The sequence below is a fragment of the Equus przewalskii genome, chromosome 1 (genome assembly GCF_037783145.1).
Source record: "Equus przewalskii isolate Varuska chromosome 1, EquPr2, whole genome shotgun sequence".
NCBI classification, from domain to species: Eukaryota; Metazoa; Chordata; class Mammalia; order Perissodactyla; family Equidae; genus Equus; species Equus przewalskii.
Genome location: NC_091831.1, coordinates 75,687,167 through 75,707,419, shown reverse-complemented (window position 1 = coordinate 75,707,419; position 20,253 = coordinate 75,687,167). Strand labels below are relative to the sequence as shown.

The 20,253-nt window shown below is 53.2% G+C and overlaps 1 protein-coding gene across 4 annotated transcripts in view; it reads left to right on the top strand.

Annotated features, from left to right (window-relative positions):
* Positions 1-20,253, top strand: part of GPR137B (G protein-coupled receptor 137B) — a 50,988-nt gene that overhangs the window by 6,148 nt on the left and 24,587 nt on the right. For all 4 annotated transcript variants that reach the window (XM_070568312.1, XM_070568299.1, XM_070568293.1 and 1 more), the window contains exon 2: positions 14,718-14,767. In XM_070568312.1, the coding sequence (XP_070424413.1) occupies positions 14,718-14,767 (50 nt within the window). The remainder of the gene's footprint in view (positions 1-14,717; positions 14,768-20,253) is intronic.

The window sequence follows — 20,253 nt, the reverse complement described above, 5'->3', positions numbered from 1 at the left end:
GCTTGGCCTCAGCTCTGTGCACCACACCTTGGCCTCCCGGCCCCTGGCACTGGCTCCTTGTGGTCACTCAGTGGGCTCACAGATGCCAGACTTGTGTGTATGTGTGTGCGCGTGTGTTCATTCCTGTGTACATGTGCCTGTGTGAGTGTGTGTGCATACCTGTGTGTGTGTGAGTGCCTGTGTGTATGCATGCCCGTGTACGTTTGCCTATGTGAGCGTGTGTGCACGCCTGTGTCTGTGTGAGGGCATGCCCGTGTGCCTGTGTGTGCCTGTATGTGTGTGAGTGCTTGCACATGCACGACCAAGAGAAGTTTCCTTATTGCTTTCAGTCTGCACCCATTACCAGCACCCTAGGAAGTAGCTTCCTAATTTTACTTCTAAAAATTTCCCCCAGGAAGGAGCCTTCTCGTTTTAACAGCCCAGTTGCCCAGGATCTCCCCTCAGCACACTAGCCTTTTATTCTCTCTGCCCCCTTGTTGCTGCCTCAGTGCCATGGGGCGGGGGGGGGGGGGTCACCTGCCAACTTCAGGTGAACCTCATCTCATTAATGCCCTCCGTGCTTGTGGGAACAATTAGACTCTCATAAGACATCCACCCCCGTTGACCAGGAAGTCTTGATTTCCCAACAGTGAGGCCGACCTGCGCTGCCAGCTTTGTCCTTGTGCAACGAGCACAGAGCCGTGGCTTGGGAGCCTCCGTCTGGGTCCCACATGCACTCGTGCCTACAGGGTTTTTCTCCCTGCCTTTCCTGGGTCCCACAAGCGGGGCCCAGCAGGGAGGCAGGAGAATGCACTGTCCAGAGGCTCGGTTCCTTCCTCAGGTGGGTCGCCCAGGGCTGTGTCCAGCAGTCTCCCACAGAGGGCTGTGATGTGTCCCTCGTCTAATTACCCAGAAGCCGACCACCTTGGAGGTGATGGGTGGGGCAGTGTGGAACGGGCTGACAGAGAAGAACATGGACAAAACAAAAGAACATCACTGAGAGAGTCTTAGGTTTTTGCAGCCAGTCATGATCCCGAGAGCTGCTTTCCTCAGTGGCTCCTGCTCGCCCTGCGGTTCCATGAGAGCAGAGGACCTCTTCCTGGTTTGTGGCGCTGCCTCCGCCCTGACTTTCTGGCAGGTCCATTTTCTCAGGACAGAAATAGCCTCAGCAAACAGTTCGGACAATACCTGGCACGTGGGCATTCACGGAGGTCTGCAAAGGCTTGTCAATATTTTGCTTTCTGTTTGTCCTGTGGCTACAGTTTGGAGTCTGTTAACCTAGGAGGACAGGTGAAGGCCAGACAAGTGGGTTCACGTCCTCAGACTCACGTGCGGAGGCCGCAAGAAACGACGTGGAGACAGGCCCGCGGCAGTGTTTCAGGCCTGTGAGCCACACAGGACCTCTGTTGCATCTTCTTCTCTTTAAACATCTCTTTTAAAAGATAAAAACTATTCTCACAGGCCATACAAAAACAGGCTGTGGGCTGCACTTGGTCCTTGGGACAAGATTAGGACAAACCCAGTGTTTGTCCCCGAGCTCCCACCCCACCTTTATTCTGTTCTTGCTGGGGCAAGTTGGAAATGGGCTTTTAGCTTCTCATCTCGTGGTTAGTGTCCTTTCTGAACAAATCTTATCGATCACCTGCACTCAGGTGTCTGGGGTCAGAGACAGTAAGTTGGGATTTCTGCCTGGAAGGTCCACTGACTCTTGGAAAGGACAGACATAAACAGAAAAGAGAGTGCCATGAGCCACTTGCCACCGCAGCGCACAAAAGGCAACCTCTCCCCTGCCTGCTGAGGGCTGAGTACACAGACCTGGGGCCTTGATAGGCTGGACGTCTTATGACGTCATTGGCGCCTCCCTCCCCTTTTAAGGGCAGACATGCTTGCTAAGCTACGCAGTCTGTAATACACAGGGTAAACGTCTACACACAATGGAGTCAGCTCCCTGGGCTACACCCTACCTCATATGCCGCTCTGCCCGCTTCCCACACCTAAGAGCTGTCAGAGGTCACATTGCCCATCAGGTGATGTGATGGTCAGTTCTTGTGCCTGGCCAGTGGCAGACAGAGCAATGAGTGTGAGCAACACTGACTCCCCACGGCCCAGGCCCCGGTCAGGACCGCACTCCTGTCCTGATGAGATGGCGCACTTCTGTCCACGCGGAGGTCCTCGTCCTCCCAGCTTTCACGTGGTAACACAGGTTTGGACTGGAACAAGAAGACTCATTTCATTCATTCAGCAAGTGTGTTTTTTAAGCTGGGTGAAATTCATATAACATAAAATTAACCATTTTAATATGTACAACTTAGTGGCATTTAGTGCATTCACATTATTATGCAACTATCACCTCTGTTTGGTTCCAGAATATTTTCATCCCTCCAAAAAGACACTCCATACCCATTAAGCAGTCACTCCTCATCTCCCTCACTCCAGCCCCTGGCAGCCACCCGTCTGCTTTCTGTCCCTGTGGATTTAGCTATTCTGGATATGTCACATCAAAGGAATCATACAACCAGTGGCCCTTCGTGTCTGGCTTCTCTCACTTGGCGTAATGTTTTTGAAGTTCATCCGTGCTGTAGCGTATGTCAGTGCTTCGTTCCTTTTTAGGCCTGGGGACTCCTCCATTGTCAGCGTGGACCACAGTTGTTGACCCGCTCCTCCACTGATGGACATTTAGCTTGCTTCATCACGGGTTTGTGTGTGCCTGTTATTCTCTAGATGCTGTGCAAACCGGCTTAAGGTCAAACGTGGTTCTGCCTTCATGGGACTTAGCGTTGAGCAGGGAAGACAGACTGGGTAAAGAATGTCTCCTTTGTGCCATTGGCCGATGTTACTTAGTGACCGTCTTTACAGTGGTGACGTGAAGTGTGCAGTGTTTCCAATAGAAGGTTGGGGGCTTAATTCACTCCTTCATCTCTGTGATTCTTCCTCTACGATACAGGCTTTGAAAAGAACCAGTGGCTTTTGCTACTGTTTAAGTATAAGTCAAATTCATTGCCCTGGTTTGTTCCAGCAGCTTCCTGCGGTGCAGACCGACATCAGGCTGGAAAGGCAGTGCTTGGGGGGAAGGCTAGTTAGCTCCCGTTCCTACCCCAGGGCCACACAGAGCCAATGTCAGCCCTCCTCCCCTGACACACGCCAGTGCACAGATCTGATGGCGTGTGTTATATCTTCCCCGAGCCCTCTCTGCTCAGGGTGGGACACCCCGTTCCTTTCATTGTTTCTGATGGGCTGTGAGTTTGTCTCTCACCATCCTGGTCACTGTCCCACAGGCCCTGCTTGGCAGCTCCAGGGGCAGACTGAGGTCTCGGTTCCAGCAAGCAGTTCCTGTCACTGTGTTGCTTCCTCTCAAGGAGGTACCTCCGGCCTTTCTCTCAGGTCAGGATACATGGAGCATCATGTAACACTGTCTTAGTCTGTTCGGGCTGCTCCAACAGAGTATTATAGACTAGGGGCTTAAACAGCAGCAGGTTATTTCTCACAGTCTGGAGGCTGGAGGTCCGAGATCAGGGTGCCAGCCCGGCTGGGATCTGGTGAGGCCCTCTTCCTGCTTGCAGATTGCCGACTTCTCCTGTGTTCTCACCGAGTGGAAGGCAGAGAGGGAGCGCTTGGGGGTCCCTTTTATAAGAGCACTAATCCCATTCATGAGGGCTCCTCCCTCAGGATCCAATCCTCTCCCCAAGGCCCCACCTCCTCATACCATCACATTGGGGTGTAAGAATTTAATGCGTGAGTTTTGGGGGGACACAGACATTCGGTGCATAACAAGGACCAAACTGCTCCCAGCCAGGACAAGAGTTCCAGGAAACCTTAGAATCCTCCTCACTTCTGAAGCAGAAAGTTATTTTGTGGCAGAGGGAAAAAAAACAACAGGTATTTTCACTGCTAACTTATTTTGTCATTTGTGCATAGTTTGCCCCAAGGATCAGGGTACAGTGCGGGACAGGACACACTGCTGCAGTGGCACGGAGGCCTTCCTTCACGGAACCTTCAGGCCTGGCTGGCTGCAGCCCCAGCTGAGCTTCCTAGGCTGAGAACAGTGTCCTCCGTGCTATAATGGGCGAGCTTATTTAAGCACATTTGGAACAAGTATGGGCAGGGCCCTGGCTGGTAAATATGAACTGCAGTTGTGGCCGGAGCGGTTCGGAAACATAATAACCATAATGGTACCTTGTGAGGCCACAGCCCTTTCCATGCATGAGGCTGGAGAGAGAATCCTGCCAGGGAGGCTGGACCGAGTTGTTAGTCTCCACCTGCGCCTGTGGGAGGGCGGGTTTCCAGCGGGTGGCCAGGACCGGGCTGCTGCTGGGGACTGCGGGGCCGCCTCCCTTCCTCCCTTTCAGGTGGGGCCCATGTCCACTTAGAAGCAAGGCTACAGCAACCCTGTGGGGCCGCCCAGGGCGGGGACACAGGCTGCCGTCTGGGAAGGGTCTTCATGTCATCGAGCTTTAAAAGGAGAAGGCCCCCTAATGAATGTCTGTACCGACCCCTTTATCTTACAGATAGACACGGAGGCCCAGAAATGTGGAGAGTCCATCAGGGCTGAGCAGAGCAGGTTCATGGCAGTCTTTCAGCCACGCCCCTGAATCCAGACTCTCAGGGGACAAGAGGTGACACAGAAAAGCAGGGAAACTGAAGGCCTGTGTTTGGTGTGTCTTTAGGCTGACATTGAGGGCCTCCCTGGCCCCACTGCCCTGCGTGGGCTGCCTGCCTGGCCTGGCTTAATCAGTCCCAGGCTGCTTCGGGGCGGCCTGGCTGGTGTAGGCCTGGTGGATGGAGTCACAGTTCAGGTCATGAGGCCAGGGAGGCTCATGAGCCGATGGAGGGGTGGAGGAGAGAGAGGGGCTCAGCTAGACGGGGGACTGGGAACGGGAGAGGCAGCAAGTGGAGGCTTCTTTTGCGGGACCTCTGCCCCTTTATCATTTACTGGATGGGCTGGGGTCGGGTCAGCTAGGTGTGAGGCCAGCTCCTGTCTCGTGGGCTTCCCAGTGTGACTGTGGGGATAAGACACACAGGTGCACACACACACATGCGTGAGGAGGGGTCTTAGGTCCCCGGTCAGCAGGACAGGACAGTGGAGCTCTCAGGAGGGCTGCAGAAGGCCGAGAATACTCCCACGGTGCTGGGCTTTGCAGACATTCCGAGGAAAGGCAGTGTCGCTCTTGGTCCTGGGGTCACGTGTGAAGATGCTCGCCTGAGTGCTGGGTCCGTGTTCCGGGGTCTGCATGGGGCCAGGAAGCAAGCCCCCCTCACTCCTGGAGCTCTGTGCTTGCCAAGTTCAAAGGCAGGAGGTGACACAGTGAAGATTTGACCCCGGACCCAGTCGCCTCCCTGGGGGCATCTGCACCTAGGCAGCCCGGGACACAGAGCACACACCTTGGCTTCAGGCTGCCGCTGGCAGAATTATGTGGCATCAACAGCATGCTCCTTTTTCTTTCATGGGGTTCCATGGCTTTAAAAGGATGGACAGTGTCTGCAGACATAGAGACGTCGCCCTCGCCGTCTCAGAGAGGTGGCCTGAAATGCTAGTCCCCTAGAGCTGTCCCTTGCTCTGCTTCAGGGACCGCTGCAGAAGGGGAGAAACCCTACGTCTGGGTTTCAGGGACTCCGACGGTTGTGTCACCTTGCTCTGGCAAATGAGGATGCTCGTGTGGAAACAGAATGAGGCAGCTGACTCATGACTGTCACCCGGGAAGACCAGGGCCAGAGTTTGCATAATTTCCCCAATATATCAGGAAGTGGGCAGCACAGGGGGACCACAAGAGCAAATAGCAAATGTGTCAGTGGTTCCTAACCTTTGTGAGTATGAAAGTTCCTTTTATGGTCAAGAAAGCATCTAGGGTCACAGTTTAGTAGTTGTGTGTTTAGAATCATGGTTTGAGAACATACACAGGGACTAATAATAAGAACAGCAGGGCCAGCCACACTTCCATAAACACTTATGTAGAGTCTCTTAGGTGGCAGGCGTTTGTCTAAGTGCTCTATGTGTATTCATTCACCTCATCCTCACAAAATCTTCTGGGGTGGGCTCTATTGTTAGTCTCATTTTACTGAAGAGATGCTTGAGGCACAGAGAGGTTAAGTCACTTTTCCAGAGTCACACAGCTGATAATTGCTCGAGCCTGGATTCAAGCCCAGGTGAGCCAGCTCCAGAGTCCACACCCTTAACCATCTTTAGATGTCTCTGTGCTAGAGATGGACACATAGTTGTGGCCAGTATGTAGTGGAATACTGTGCCTTAGTGAGAAGGCATGAACTAGAGCTGTGTGTTTCAATATCTGTACATTACAGACACGTCATGATGGGTGAACGAGCAAGTTGGAGAAGGGTATGGAAGATGTTAATACCTTCAGATGAAGTGAAAAACCACGTAGTGTTTGTGAATACATGCACACATACAAAGTGTAAGCCTGCCTGGGCGTAACACCACCGAATTCAGAGAGCGGGTGCTTTGCAGACCAGGGAGGATCAGAACCAGGGAGAGATGCTGGGGCCTTCAGTGGTGTTATTTTTATTTATTAAAAATGAGACATGGGCTGACCTGGTGGTGCAGCAGTTAAGTGCACACATTCTGCTTCTCTGTGGCCTGGGGTTTGCCAGTTCGGATGGATCCCGGATGTGGACATGGCACCCCTTGGCAAGCCATGCTATGGTAGGCATCCCACATGTAAAGTAGAGGAACATGGGCACGGATGTTAGCTCAGGGCTGGTCTTCCTCAGCAAAAAGAGGAGGATTGGCAGCAGATGTTAGCTCAGGGCTGGTCTCCCTCTAAAAAAAAAAGAAAAAGACTAACAATTGGAGCGTCGTGGCAGTGTTAAAGGTTGACTGGGCTCCATGGTGGGTACATGAGTATTGGCTACGTTATTTCTTTGTGTGTATGTGATGTATTTTCTAGTAAAGTTTCAACCCACCATAAATTTGTAGCATTTTCAAAGGAATTTGCAGACATACTTTTAAAAATCGTGTGTGTGTGTGTGTGTGTGTGTATGTATGTATGTGTATGTGTGTCAGTCAGATAGAGGGAGAGAGAGGGAGAGGGCCATGCTGGCTCCTGCAGACTCCAGTCCGTGCCTGGTGCACGGAGTTCCGACCGCGCGGTGTCTGCGAGGCTCCCCGGGGCCGCAGCCCGCCCGTCCGCGGAGCCGCGGCTCGCAGCGCCAGGAGCCGCCCGGGCTTTGGGGGCTGGCCCCTGTTGAGGGCGGGAGCACTGTGGGGCATCCCCTCAGCCTGTCGGTTCCTAAGGGGGCGGCGCCCCGAGGTGGAGACGGAGACGCGGGTCGTGCTCTGGGGGATTCGTAAAAGCAAAATGGCTGCACAGAGCGGTGTGAATGAAGCGCGAGTCTGCAAGCATAGTGCTGCATTCAGTCGCCACAGACGCTGCCTCTGGGGACACAAGAGGTGACTTTTGTTAGTTTTGCCGAACGCACAAGGGACACTGTCATACCCACAAAGAATCGCATGGGCTGTTTCTGCCAGGAGCAGCCAACATGACGTTGGGGAAATGATTAAGACAGCGAATGCCCCTTTGGGTTAGAGGGAGAGCAACGGGCAGGCGGGGCTCCCAGGGTGGGGACAGACTCGAGAGACCGCCATGGGTTGCGATTTATGGGGGCACCGAGGCAGGTCCTGCGGCTGCTCCGAGAGCCTGTCTGCGGCTGTCGAAGCAAGTACGTCATATGCCAGTCTCCTGCGTCATCATCATTGGAGAGGCGGAGGGCCTGGGGTCACGGAGGGGGCCCTGAGCTGCCCAGGGCGGGGGAAGGGGGGGGTGCAGAGCTGGTCCCGGGCGGGCGCTCCCTCCCCCGGGGCATCCTCCACTGCGCGTCATGTCATGACCACCTGGGTCAGTCTTAAACAAGGATCAGAGGAGCCAGGGTCCATCAGTGGCGTCCCCAGACCTGAAGCAGGTCTTCGGGAAGTCACCTAGCCTCCCTCTAGTTGGTATTAGTTCCAGGTGGACTTTTTAAAGAGCAGAAATGATGCTGAGACCAAAAGGAAGTTGCGACTGGTGGAAAGGGCTTTTTTTCCGCGGGACGACCGAGCTTCTGATGGAAGCTGCTGCTGCTGCCAGCTGTGGTCTTCAGCCCTGCTGGCCTCCTGTCCTCGCATCTTCCCCACCCGCGGGCCTGGTGTTATCCCAGGGGAGGGGCGGGGTGGGGAAGGAGGCCGGCCCTCCTTTACTTGCCCTCTCACAACTCGTCTTCCTTTCCCCAAGAAGCAGCTGGGGCTCTCCCTTCACTTCCAGGGTCCATCCTGACCTCCCCGCCCCCTGGGCCCCTGTCCAGGGGCAGGCGGCTGCCTCCTGCTGCGGTCCCCTGACACACCCTCAGCCCCTTCCTTCCTGCCTCAGTTTCCCAGCCATGTGCCTCCCTCCCCAGGGCGCCCTCCTCCGCCCCCTGCCCTCCAGCCTCTGCCTCCCTCTGCTCTACCGTTCTGGGGCCCACAGGCTGCCACGTTATGGTTGGGTCTCCCACTCTTACAAATGGGTCCTGCACCCTTGGATGATCTCTCTCATTTCACGAGCGCGTGTGGAAGGAGAAGCTGCTGCTCTCGAGCTAACTCTCACTCCCACTTCCTCCTCCTGCAGGCGCCGGCTGGGCCAGGCCAGGGCCTGCCACCCTTGTTCCCTTGGATCCTCCCTCCGCAGCGTCCGATGCCCTGATGGAGACCCTGGCCTCTCCCTCCCAGCGCCTCTCAGGCCTGACCCCCCGGGTGCCCACTGCTTCTGGGCCTCCTGTTCTTTCTGCTCCTTTGTGTTGCTTGAGACGGAATTCACCCTCTTTACAACCCCCATTTAAGGGCACTGTATCCACAGTCGTGCAACCATCACCACCGCCAATTTTAGAACATTTTTATCAAAGAAACCCTGTGGCCTTTAGCTGTCACTGCCCATTTCTTCCCAACCCCCAGACCTGGGAGCCGCTGGTTTGCGCGCTCTCTCGGATGGGCCTTTAAACCTGCGCCTTGTTTTCAGCGTCTCTGTCAGCCCACATACCTCCTCACACCTCCCACACCACCTCACACCACCCACATACCTCCTCACACCACCTCACACCTCCCACACCACCTCACACCACCCACACACCTCCCCACACCCTCTCACACCTCCCACACCACCTCACACCTCTCACACCACCTCACACCTCCCATACCACCTCCCACACACCTCCCACACGACCTCACACCTCCCCACATCACCTGACACCTCCCACATCTCCCACACCACCTCATACCTCCCAGACCTCCCACACCACTCACACCTCCTCACACTACCTCACACCTCCCCACATCACCTCACACCTCCCACAGCTCCTCACACCTCCCACAGCACCTCATACCTCCCACACCACTCACACCACCTCACACCTCCCCACATCACCTTACACCACCCACACCTCCCACACCTCCCACAGCACCTTATACCTCCCACACCACCTCACACCACCCACAAACCTCCCACACCACCTCACACCACCCACACGTCCCCACACCTCCCCACACCATCCACACACCTCCCCACACCACCTCACACCTCCCACACCACCTCACACCACCTCCCACACCACCTCACACCACCTCCCACACCACCTCACACCTCCCATACCACCTCCCACACACCTCCCACACCACCTCCCACCTCCCACACCACCTCCCACAGCACTTCACACCTCCCACGGCACCTCACACTACCTCACAGCTCCTCACACCACCTTATGCCACCTCACACTACCTCACAGCTCCTCACACCACCTCACGTCTCCCCATATCACCTCACACCTCTCCACGTGACCTCACACTTCTCTGTATCTCCTCACACCTCCTCACAACACTGGCATGTCTGTATCTGGTTGTGAGTTTCTCGAAGTCAGGGACCCGCTTTTCTTTACTTTCACAATTCTTGGGTCCACATTCAGTGCTCAGTGTCAGTTGACCCATTGTGAACACCACCAATCTGAATGTGGGGACAATTCAAATTTTTATCTGGCCTCGCTTGTTCTTAGCCACTCACACAATCGCAGTCTCCTCTCTCCGATTTTGCGGGTGTGGTTTTGCCCTGAGCAGGCAGAGCCGCACTCCCAGTAGCTCTGTGAACTATGAGGGAGTAATTAATCTTTGTCCGCCTCCCCAGGGGGAGCCGTCTCCTCCTGCCAGCTGAGTTCCTGCTGAGGTCAGTGGGAGCCAGCACAGACTGTAGGAGATGGGCAGCCCGATAAGAGATCCCAGCAGCCAGAGAGCGGGAGGTAGCCCAGGAGGGTTAGCTCCGGTTCTGGGTGGTAATCAATCTTCAGTGAAGCCTCCTGGAGCACAGACAGGGTGGGGGTGGGGCGGGAAGGAGAGTTTGGATTTATTTTTTTGAAAACTTGGTCCAGACATTTATGCAGTTTAATGAGGGCAAAAATTATACTGTAATTACATATATATGTATATACATATATTTGCACGTGTGTCCACCTGCCATTAAACGTGTGGATGGAGCTGCAGGGGTCAGGAGCTGTGGAAAGTAAAGAAATGTTTCCGATGTGTGTGTGTGTGTGTGTATTTATTTATTTGTTTATTTATTTATTTATATATGTCAGTTTAAAGTGCCAAGAGTTCAAATACAACGCTAAGGAACTTAAGTTTAAGGATTAACTTGAAGGATAAAGGAGGAGTTTCCAGGCACAGCTTGAATGGGCCCAGCTGAATCCAAGAGATATACTTGTCACAAATTATAAGCAGTGGGCAGAGCTTTATCTTGATGTTGTCGCTTGACCTTTGCTTAGAGAGAATCATCTGGTTTCCTGAATATCAGATTGTGCCGTACCTGGGGCTCTTTTTTTCCCTCCAGGCAGAGATGTGGAGTTAATGATGGTATGAGTTTGAGTTTTATGGGGTCTCCCCATCTTTCGTTGCTCAAGTCCTTGTCCAGGGTGGGCCTGTGGGTCCCCGTTGGGGCAGAGCGCTTAACCCAATGGACCCTTGTGCTCAGTGAGGTGTCCATGTTGTGCTTGGTTGGTGTTTGCGTTCACAGGCTGAGTATCACTTTAAAGTTATCATTGCTTCTCATTTGTTGTGGTTATTATTACTGTTATTGTCACTGTTACTATTATTAAAGCTACAGTGAACATCACCCGTGCTTAGCGCCACACGGCAGTGTTTCCCAAACTCTGTTCCCTGGAACACTCATCCAGAAGACCTCAAATGGACAAGTAAGTTTGTAACCCTGCTGCAGACCACGTGTTTCGTGTGAAGATTCACGGCATAGATTAGCCTCTTAAAGGCTTTCGGAATTCCTGCAGGGAAAAGCTGTTTAGTCTAGCAGTTTCTAAATTTGGTCACTTGACACTTATTTCCAGTAACCTTTATTAATTCCTGATTCTGTGGGAACACCTTGAGAAGTCCTGCCTCCGAATAAATTCTCGTAAGTGGAATTGTTAGGGCAAAGCATATGATTGTTCATGAGGCTTGAATCCTGGACCAAATATTTCACAGTTGTGGCTGGGAACGCTGTCCTTCATTGTGTTCCGGGAAGGGTGTTCTGGGGTCCAGGCTGGCCTTAGAGGCCATCCTGCCACCCCTGACCTGTTCAGTCCACCCGCCACCAAACGTGCAGATGGAGCTGCAGGGGCCAGGAACTGAGGGAAGTAAAGAAATGTGTCCTGTCTTATTCATAAAGGAGGATGGTGGGGAGGTAGGCTGTACTTCCAGTTAAGAGAGTGCACCTGCCTCTGCAGCTGTTGGCTGGGTGTGTCATTCTGTGGGTCCCAGGCCCTGGGGACCTGGCGTTGGCTGAGAGGTGGGAGCCAAGTTAGCCATGAGTTGACCCTGATCTGCCCCTGCTCTCTCATGCCATCCTGTGGGACCAGGAGCTGCGTGTGGAAGATGAGGCAGCGTGTGGCCAACGAGCAGAGAAGAGCTGACGTGCCCCGCCACGGGGCTGAGCCCACGTCTCACAAAATAGTGACCTGAGCTCTGACCGTCAGAGGCTGGAGCCTTTCGGCTTTGCATCTCCTCTTTTCATCTCCTCGGTCCAAGTCTTAGCTCTCCAGGAGACTAGAAGCCTGTTGAAGGCAGGACTGGTCATATTTTTCTTTCATGCCTGGTGGCACTTTGCACAGAGTGGAGTCATAGGGCAGGTCCCCTAGTTGGACCACAGCAGAGGGGATGCCATCCCATGGACTGCCCTGTGGCAGTGCCCGGGAGCACTGCTAGAGGCCACTGTGTGTAAGCGTAAATGGAGTGACTTGAACTGAGTGACCTGCCACTGAGTAAGCCCCGAGTGTGGCAGGATACTAAAACAGTATCTGCATAGTTCCTTGACAAGGTCAGGCACTTTCTTAAGACACTGCAGTTTCTTCCCCTCGCTTTGATTGATATCTGTGAAGTCTCTCACTTATTGAAAGTAGGTTCACCAAGTGCTGTGTAACCAGGAGCGTGCTTCTGAGAGCGGGTGTTGCTATATGTTGGGTGAATCAGTGTTACATGTTGTAACAGAACTTTGGATGGTGTATAAATCTATTCCTTGTTCCTAAGAGAGGTTGTTTTGTAACCTTTCTTCTGTGGCCTGCAGAGAAATGCCAAAGGTGAGTGACTTGCCGAAAATCCCAAGGGAGGTTGTCAGCTAAAGCTGAGCTCAGGACCCTTTTAAAGTAAGAGCAATGTACTCAGGCCATCTATTTGTGTTATTACCAGATACTTTAGTTTATTTATGATGTAAACCCTTACCTCCTCCCTTCTTCCAGAGAAAATTTAGGACGGAGACAAAACTCATGTCAGAAAGCAGATAATTCTGCCATAAGTTTGGAAGGCTTAGATGTGAAGCTCTGAAAACGTGTTTTTAAAAAGGGGTGGGGGGTGGCTTTGCTTATTGTAAAACCTGTAGGAATTCCTGGGGTTCCTTTCTCTCCCCCAGATGTGGATTCTGTGGGTTGGAGGCCTCGGTTGGCAGCTCAGTGCTGGAGTGGGACATGCAGTGTCAGTGCGTCTCCGTGGGGTTGGCCCGGGACTTGGAGCTGCCCTGTCTCTGCTCCTAGCACCATACCTGACCTCTTGGTGTCGTCTGACTATTGTGATCACCTATTTCAATTTGTTTTAAATTAGAGATTACAGAGCTATTCAAGAGTATGAGGTCAGGCTGTTTCATTCTCTTTAGATCAGCATTTCTCTGGAGGTGGTCCTTGGGCTAGCCTAGTCGGAATCACACTGGGTGGGGAGCTTAATTAAAATGCAGATTCCTGGGCCTGCCCCACCTCACCAATGGCATCTCTGAAGGTGGGGCCGTGGGACTTGCATCTTTAACACGGTCCCCAGGTGACTCTTGTGCACTCCTAAGTCTGAGAGCCACAACTGAAGGCCCACGGCAGAAGGTCTTCTAAAGGCTCCCAAATGGAAGTGCCTTCTCCTCTTGCCTAGGTATTCTGGGAATTGGGCCGGAGTCACCTTGGAGGGTCCCCACCCCTTGTGACATCTGCACCAGCAGACTGGGCCAGGCACTTGGGATCCCCCAAGGGTTTTCCTGGGCTTTCTTTCAACCCTCCCTGCAGCAAACCAGTTTCTCGCTGCTTCCTCCTCAGACAAGGGGATGTAACCCCTGTGTGCCCCGGGTCCCCAAGCTGCCTGCCCTTCCTCCCCTCCCACTTACCATGCTCCTGCTCCCCATCCTCTTTCCTTGTCCTTCACTACTTACACCTCAGGCAGTGGTTCCCCCCTTAGACACATCTTTGCAGGGACTGAGCAAATCCTGAGAGAAGGACCAAGTGCAAAGAGAGCTGAGAAGAGTGTGACTGGGGAGTTAGTGAGGAGAGGTGGGGCCAGGGACACTGCAGCCTGCAGGGCCAGCGCAGGGAAGGCTGAGGCCGAGGCGCAGGGGGCGTGCTTGGAGGCAGGAATGCAGGTCTTCTGGTGCCCCCCAGATCACCTCTGAGAAAGTGTGCTCTCTTTCTACTCTTCCACACCCTCCCTTTCCTTCTCCCAGTGCTGCTCCCCCCCACTAAACACTGGGGATCCAGGATGGCAAATGATGAGCGTATGTTCTGCTTCTCCACCTTCCTCCTCCAGCCCCCGGCTTGCCCCTGACACCCGAGTGACCGTGACCCGCCTGGGCCTCCCTCTGAAGCTTTGTGCACACACTGTGCGCACACACAGCCATAGCACTGGGCTGGAGCTTGAGCTCACACTTCTCTCTCCTCTTCACCTTCTCGGAGCCTCCACCAGGCCGGCCGCTGTGCCCTCACAGACGCCTTAGCAGTTGTGCAGGCTGCTGAGGATCTGAAGAAATTCCAGCACACAACCTTTCTCCTGTAGAAAATGATCGAGTTTCAGACTTCCATAGTCCAGGGACCTTTTAAGTGTGCTGCAAAGCGTGAGGCGTGGTAAATGGACACAGTACTCCAACAACATTAATTTGATGCCAGTGAAAATTCTCGTAAAGTATGAGGATGGACTGTTTATCTCTAGGAGAAGTATAGGTTCAAATGTGAATCTGAAAATAAGAGAAGTACTTGGCAGTAGTAGACGAGTAATGGCTTTACTTTTTTTTTTTTAACCATTTTTAAATACCTTTATTTTAAAATTGTATGCACAGCCTAAAAAATGTGCCCCTTAACAAACTTTCTCTCAAAGCAGACATCTCAATTTCAGAAACTGCACCCCCGCGCCTGGGCACGAAGGGAAAGGGGGTTTCCAAGCGATGAGATCAGCATGTTGGTGTCATCGTATTGTGTCCCCAACTTGCCATATTTTTCTATCGTTGCAGGTGATTTTCAAAGCCAAGTCAAAATATTCTCCAGAATTACTCAAATACCGGTAAGTACCCCGGGGCACTTCTCTCTGTCATGGCGGGTGAAAGACTCACATGGCGACCGTTTTCCCCTGCTGGGGTTTGCACACGTCACTTCCCTGGGAGCTGCCGGAAGCAGTCCCGCTTGCTGAGGGTTGGACTGCCAGCGTCGTGTCCATTGCCCCTAAGGGTCGGCTCATTGAATCGTGACCTCCTAGGGCTTGCAGCCCATTTCTCTGTTTAGAAACAAGAGCCTGGTGGTGCCTTTCATCTGAACCTTCCGGAGGCCCTTGTGAGGTAAAGGGCCCCACAGAGGTAAGAAGGTTCCTTGAAGGTGCCAACTGCTGGCCGGGTGTCCCTCCCTGCTCTGAGTGCAGGGGCAGCTGTGGCAGAGCCTTGTCCCTGCAGCCCTGCCCTCCGCCTGGTGGCCTGACCCACCTCGGCTCTGCTGCTGACTGCTGGCAGGCACTGGTTTCTGGAACTCCGCAGTGCGTTGTACGGTTACCATGACTGGCCGCATTGCCGCCCGTTTGGGTCTCCATCCACATCCGGCAGATGTACGGTTGACTGGTACTCAGGCACCTGAGGCAGAGGTGTGGTCTGTGTCCTTGAGAAGTGCGCACTCTGTGAAGATGTCCTAAACAACACTCAAACTCCTGGAATCAGGCAAAGCAGCACACGTGACGTGTCGAGAGCGTGGCAGTCTCAGCCACAGGCTGCTGTGAACTGTGGGAGTCACAGCAATTGTGTGGACGAAGTGAGGCCTGTGTGTGGCTGAACAGGAGAGGCTTGTGATCTGGAAGGGAGTGCCTTAAATCGCAGGCCAAATTCACGTGAAGACGTGGATATACCTGTTTCTCTGTGGACAGGGTCCCTAGCTTTCCCCAGATTTTCAGAGAGGTCTGTGACTCTCCAACAGCCAAGAACCAGGGACTTAAAGAATGGTCAGACTGGCCAGAGGGGGAGGGGGACAGGGCGTCCAGAAGGCGTGAGGCCGGTGTGGCGTGAGTCAGGGTGTGCTGATGTCCCGCCCAGGAGAGCTCCACTGCTGTGGGCAAACATGTCTGCAAAGGTGGCTTTGACCATTACCTGCTTGAGTCAAAATGAAAATTTAAGTATTTTGTTACTTTGAAAATATGTAAAAATGTAGGGGCCGGCCCAGTAGCACAGCAGTTAAGTTCACACATTCTGCTTCAGTGGCCCGGGGTTCTCCAGTTTGGATCCTGGGTGTGGACCTATGCACTGCTTATCAAGCCATGCTGTGGCAGGCGTCCCACATATAAAGTAGAGGAACATGGGCACGGATGTTAGCTCAGGGCCAGTCTTCCTAAGCAAAAAAGAGGAGGATTGGCAGCAGATGTTAGTTCAGGGCTAATCTTCCTCAAAAAACAAAAAAGTATACATATTATATTTTATTTAAATGTACCTCATCTTAAAGAGACTATTTCTTTAAAATTCTGGAGGTGTATGTTTTAATCTCCATTTTATGTCCAAGGAAACTGAAGTTCAGGAAGTTACACAGCAGTCCTCAGGCCGAGAGACGAGTGACGAGACTCGTGGCACAGAAAACAAAGTCTGGGACTGTCAACTGGGACTTCTGAGTCCACCGTGGGATGACATTGGTCCTAAGGAGCACAGTTGACAGTCCCAAGTCCAAGCAGACGACTCCCTCCCTTCTCTCATAACAAAAGAGCTAACCCGTCTTCTGCGTCTGCAGTCTGGCGCTCCAACCCCTCGACCGGAAATGTAGATCTGCTGGGGGGCCTGGGGAGCAGAGAATGAATGAAGATTGGGGTGAGGGGAGAATGCCCTGGTTGGAGCACGGAGCCAGTCTTATCTTGGAAATGGTTGATTGAGGCTGCAGTAATGGTGTCTTCTAGAAGGGAAATGTGAAAGCACTGGTGGGAAAGGACAAGTGTTTTCAAAGTTCTCAAGCCCTGAACACTTGGGGGATGGGGGCTTTCGGCTGAGAAGACATGTGAGAGGATGTGTGCATGGGACAGTACTTGATCCCTGAACTGACAGCAAGAGAGGCTGTGCGAGTGTGTGACTGCCTCATTGGGAGAGGTCTGAAGAGATGCAGGGACAAGAAGGGGAGCAATGCAGTTGGATCCTGATGTTAAAGGTGGGATTTGTGGGCCCGAGAAGCTAAGAATTTCTTGAAGCCAGGAGGTGAGGTTTCAGTGGGAGAAGCTGTTAACGCAGATCTAGTAACTTAGTTGCCAAGTGTACAGAAATCCTAGGCGTTCTTTGTATTTCGGCACATCTTTAGTCTCCTCTGTTTAGTTCCCGGTTTCTCTTAAGCCAGATGCCACTGTGGATATTTCAGGCTACGATTTATCCCTCGAGATGGTTTGATACTTCGGCTTCAAAGTAGACTGGCTTCCCTAATTTAATCACGACACATTTGAAGTGAGTCACAAGCCATTTGTCTAGAACTAGCTGAGACTTCTCACCCCAAGCTACTCCTATGGCGGTTCTGTGTTTTTGAAGATAATTTATGTTCAACCCAGCCAAGAGCCCTTTTATTTTTCACGTACAGTCTCCCTTTCACTAACACGTCTGCCAGCTCTTTTTGCTGGAGCCGGTGCCCATTTGACTCGGTTTTCCTCTTTCTTGGTCTATATTTTTTAATCTTTGGCTTAAGAAATGTGAACATTGGGTGTGGGAGTGCTCAAGTGTTGAAACATTTTCAACTGTTTTCCCTCCATTTTTTATTCTTTTAATAAATAAAGACTATAACGAGCCGGGCTTTGCTGACAATAACAGGCTTCCGTCTAGCAGGTGGTCCTGTAGGCCCAGAGTAGGATTTGGTAGACGGAAGTCGGGGGCAGGACGGTTTTAGACAGAAAGGTCAGCTTGTGTAAAGACAGGGAAGTGGGGACGCCTGGACGGGTGGGGACAGCAGTAGACTGGCTTAATTAGCACATGTGGCCCTGGGGTGCATGGGATTGGGGGTGCAAGGGTGGGGTGTAGGGCGGAGGTGGGTTAGGAAACTGTGACACTGGTTCTGGCCAGAAGGCGTGAGGCAGTGCGGTGGTGAGGGTGGGAAGGGGCGCAGCTAGGGGATTGGGAATAAAGAATGTGTTGAACTTGACGCCTGATCAAACGGGAGCGTGGGGGTGGAATCAAAGATCTTTAGCGTTTAGGAGTCTGCAAAAAATTATGGTGGCATTCTGGTCATTAGGAAGGCTCAGGGCAGTGCTGGAGGAGGAAGATTAGGCACTGAACTTTGGACGTGGCCTGGGTGACGGGGCCTGCAGGGCAGGCTCACTGGGACAGGAGGCTGGCCTTAGCACAGAGGCAGCGGCCGAGACAAGAGCTTTCTGAACCTGGTTGGACAAAAGCTGCGAGTGAGGGTGCAGGAGGGAGCGTGTGTCCCCTGGACGAGGGCATAGAGGAGAGTCGAGAGGAGAGGAAGGGGAAGCGGGAGGGGAGGAAAGGGAAGCGGGCCTCCGTGGCCTGGTGGTGGGGAGGATGCAGAGCTTGGGGGACTGTGGAGCGAAGGGAAGGCGGCTCTGGCAGGTGGGGAGGGTGCAGGTCTTGTGGGCTCAGAGACTGCGGGGTCAGCAGGGGCCCGGCAGAGCCCAGTTACCAGGGGCTGATCCTGATCTCAGTGTCTGTGGAGGAAGTGATGATGGGAGGAAGTGAAGCCTTTTTCTGAAAGTTGCTGTTAAGAAGGGTGAGACCTTGGGGCTCAGTGGGGGAGGTCAGAGGAGAAAGTTGACACCAGCTGCAGGCTCCTTGGATCCTCAGAGCAGCTCCTTGATGCAGGACGGGAGGCGTCCCCTCTGCCTCACAGATGAGGACATGTGCTGAGAGCCTGTCGTGATGTCACAGTTCTATCTCCACACCGTTCTCTCTGTCACGCCAGGCAGATGAGGGCAGGGGGAGGGGAAGAAAGGAGGGTGAAGGCGAGGCTTGGTGGCCATTGTGTGACAATCCAGGATGGAAAGGGCGGCAGGGAGCCACACCACATGAGCGTTCATGGGTGCCGCACCCTCTGTATGGCGAGCTGTGCCTGGCTTCCTCCCCTTTAGCCTTTCGGTACTTTCCCAACATCCTCTAGTGGTCGTGTATTACTTTTACAATAAAGAGGAATAAGAATTTATATCCACACTAGTGTTGAAAACAACAGCCACGAGGAGTCATCTGGAAAAGCTAAATATCCAGATTGTGCCTTGTCCGGAGGCTCATTGCTGTCATATGAATAGAAAGTGTGGTGCACACTAGCAAGGCTCCAGAAACAATAGGGCTGATTCCAGAAGCTGCATGATTCCATCCTTTTGTGTTCTTCACAAAAGCACAGCAGATAATGATAAAACAATAAAAAATAAAAACGCAGATTTTTGGTGACTCCCAAATGATGCTGCCTTTGTCTCTCTCTCCATGCCTTTTGATTTTCCCCACCACTGTGAGAACAGGGAGGGGAAAAGGTAAAAATCATAATAATTCACTGTGAGCCGGGCACTGTGCTGACTGCCCCCAACGCATCCTTTGCCCGGCCCCCTCAACAGCCCTGCGAGACAGGCACAGAACTCCTGCCTTGTGTGGTGTGGAGGAGGAAGCTGGAGCCGGGCCTGGTTTGGTACCTGGCCCAGGCTCACACGCACGTTGCACAATTTCCTGATTAAGGCACACCACAGATTACAGGAAGAGAAGCAACAGTCCTGCATCAAATGAAGGCTGTCCATGTTGCAAGATGCTCCTGATCTCAGCAATGGGGAAATGTGAGCAGAGCGTCCTAGGCTTGAAGGATAGGGCAGCCTGCTGGGCAGTTCCCCTGAGCCCAGCATGGCCTTTGGGCGCTGGGGACACGTTGGGGGCTGCCGCTCCTGAGCTCAGTCTGCCCTGCGTACTGTGGAGGTAACTACCAGCAGGTGTGACAGGGAAGGACAGTGGGCAGTAGGGAGCGCCGCTGGCTCCTGGTTTAAGGAGAGACTTGTTGGTTGAGAAGCAGCTGGCCTGAAGGAGCTGGGGGTGAGCAGTCCGTGGGGAGGGAGCAGCAGGGACCGTGACACTCCGTGAGAGATTGAGGTGGGTTGGGAGGGCCTTGACCAGTGATCACGTCCTGTGAAAGAGCCTGTCCTTGGCAACTAATTCATGTGTACTTTAACAAAAAAATTTGTGTGTTTGAAAAGCTTTGAGTGCATAACTACACCTGAAGTTGAATCTCCGAGACTTCGAAGCATGGCCCACTCCACCCTCAAGGGGTGCAACTCCAGGGCCCCCCTTCACACGAGATGCTGCCGCAGGACAGTGGGTGGCGGCTCTGACCACCCCATGCCCCTCTTGTCTATCTCTTGTCTCCTTTCATGGCCCCACACTGTGTCCAGCTCCCGCCGTTCCCCATCATCATGCCTCAGGCCTGCCGCCCTCCTCGGCTCCTTGGGGCCACCAGCTCCCCTGCCTGCAGCCCCTTCATCCGTCCAGGCTCCACACTGTGCCCAGATCATCTTTCTCAGACCCAGACGTGGCCACGTCTGTCACTCCTTTGCTTATCAGCCTTGTG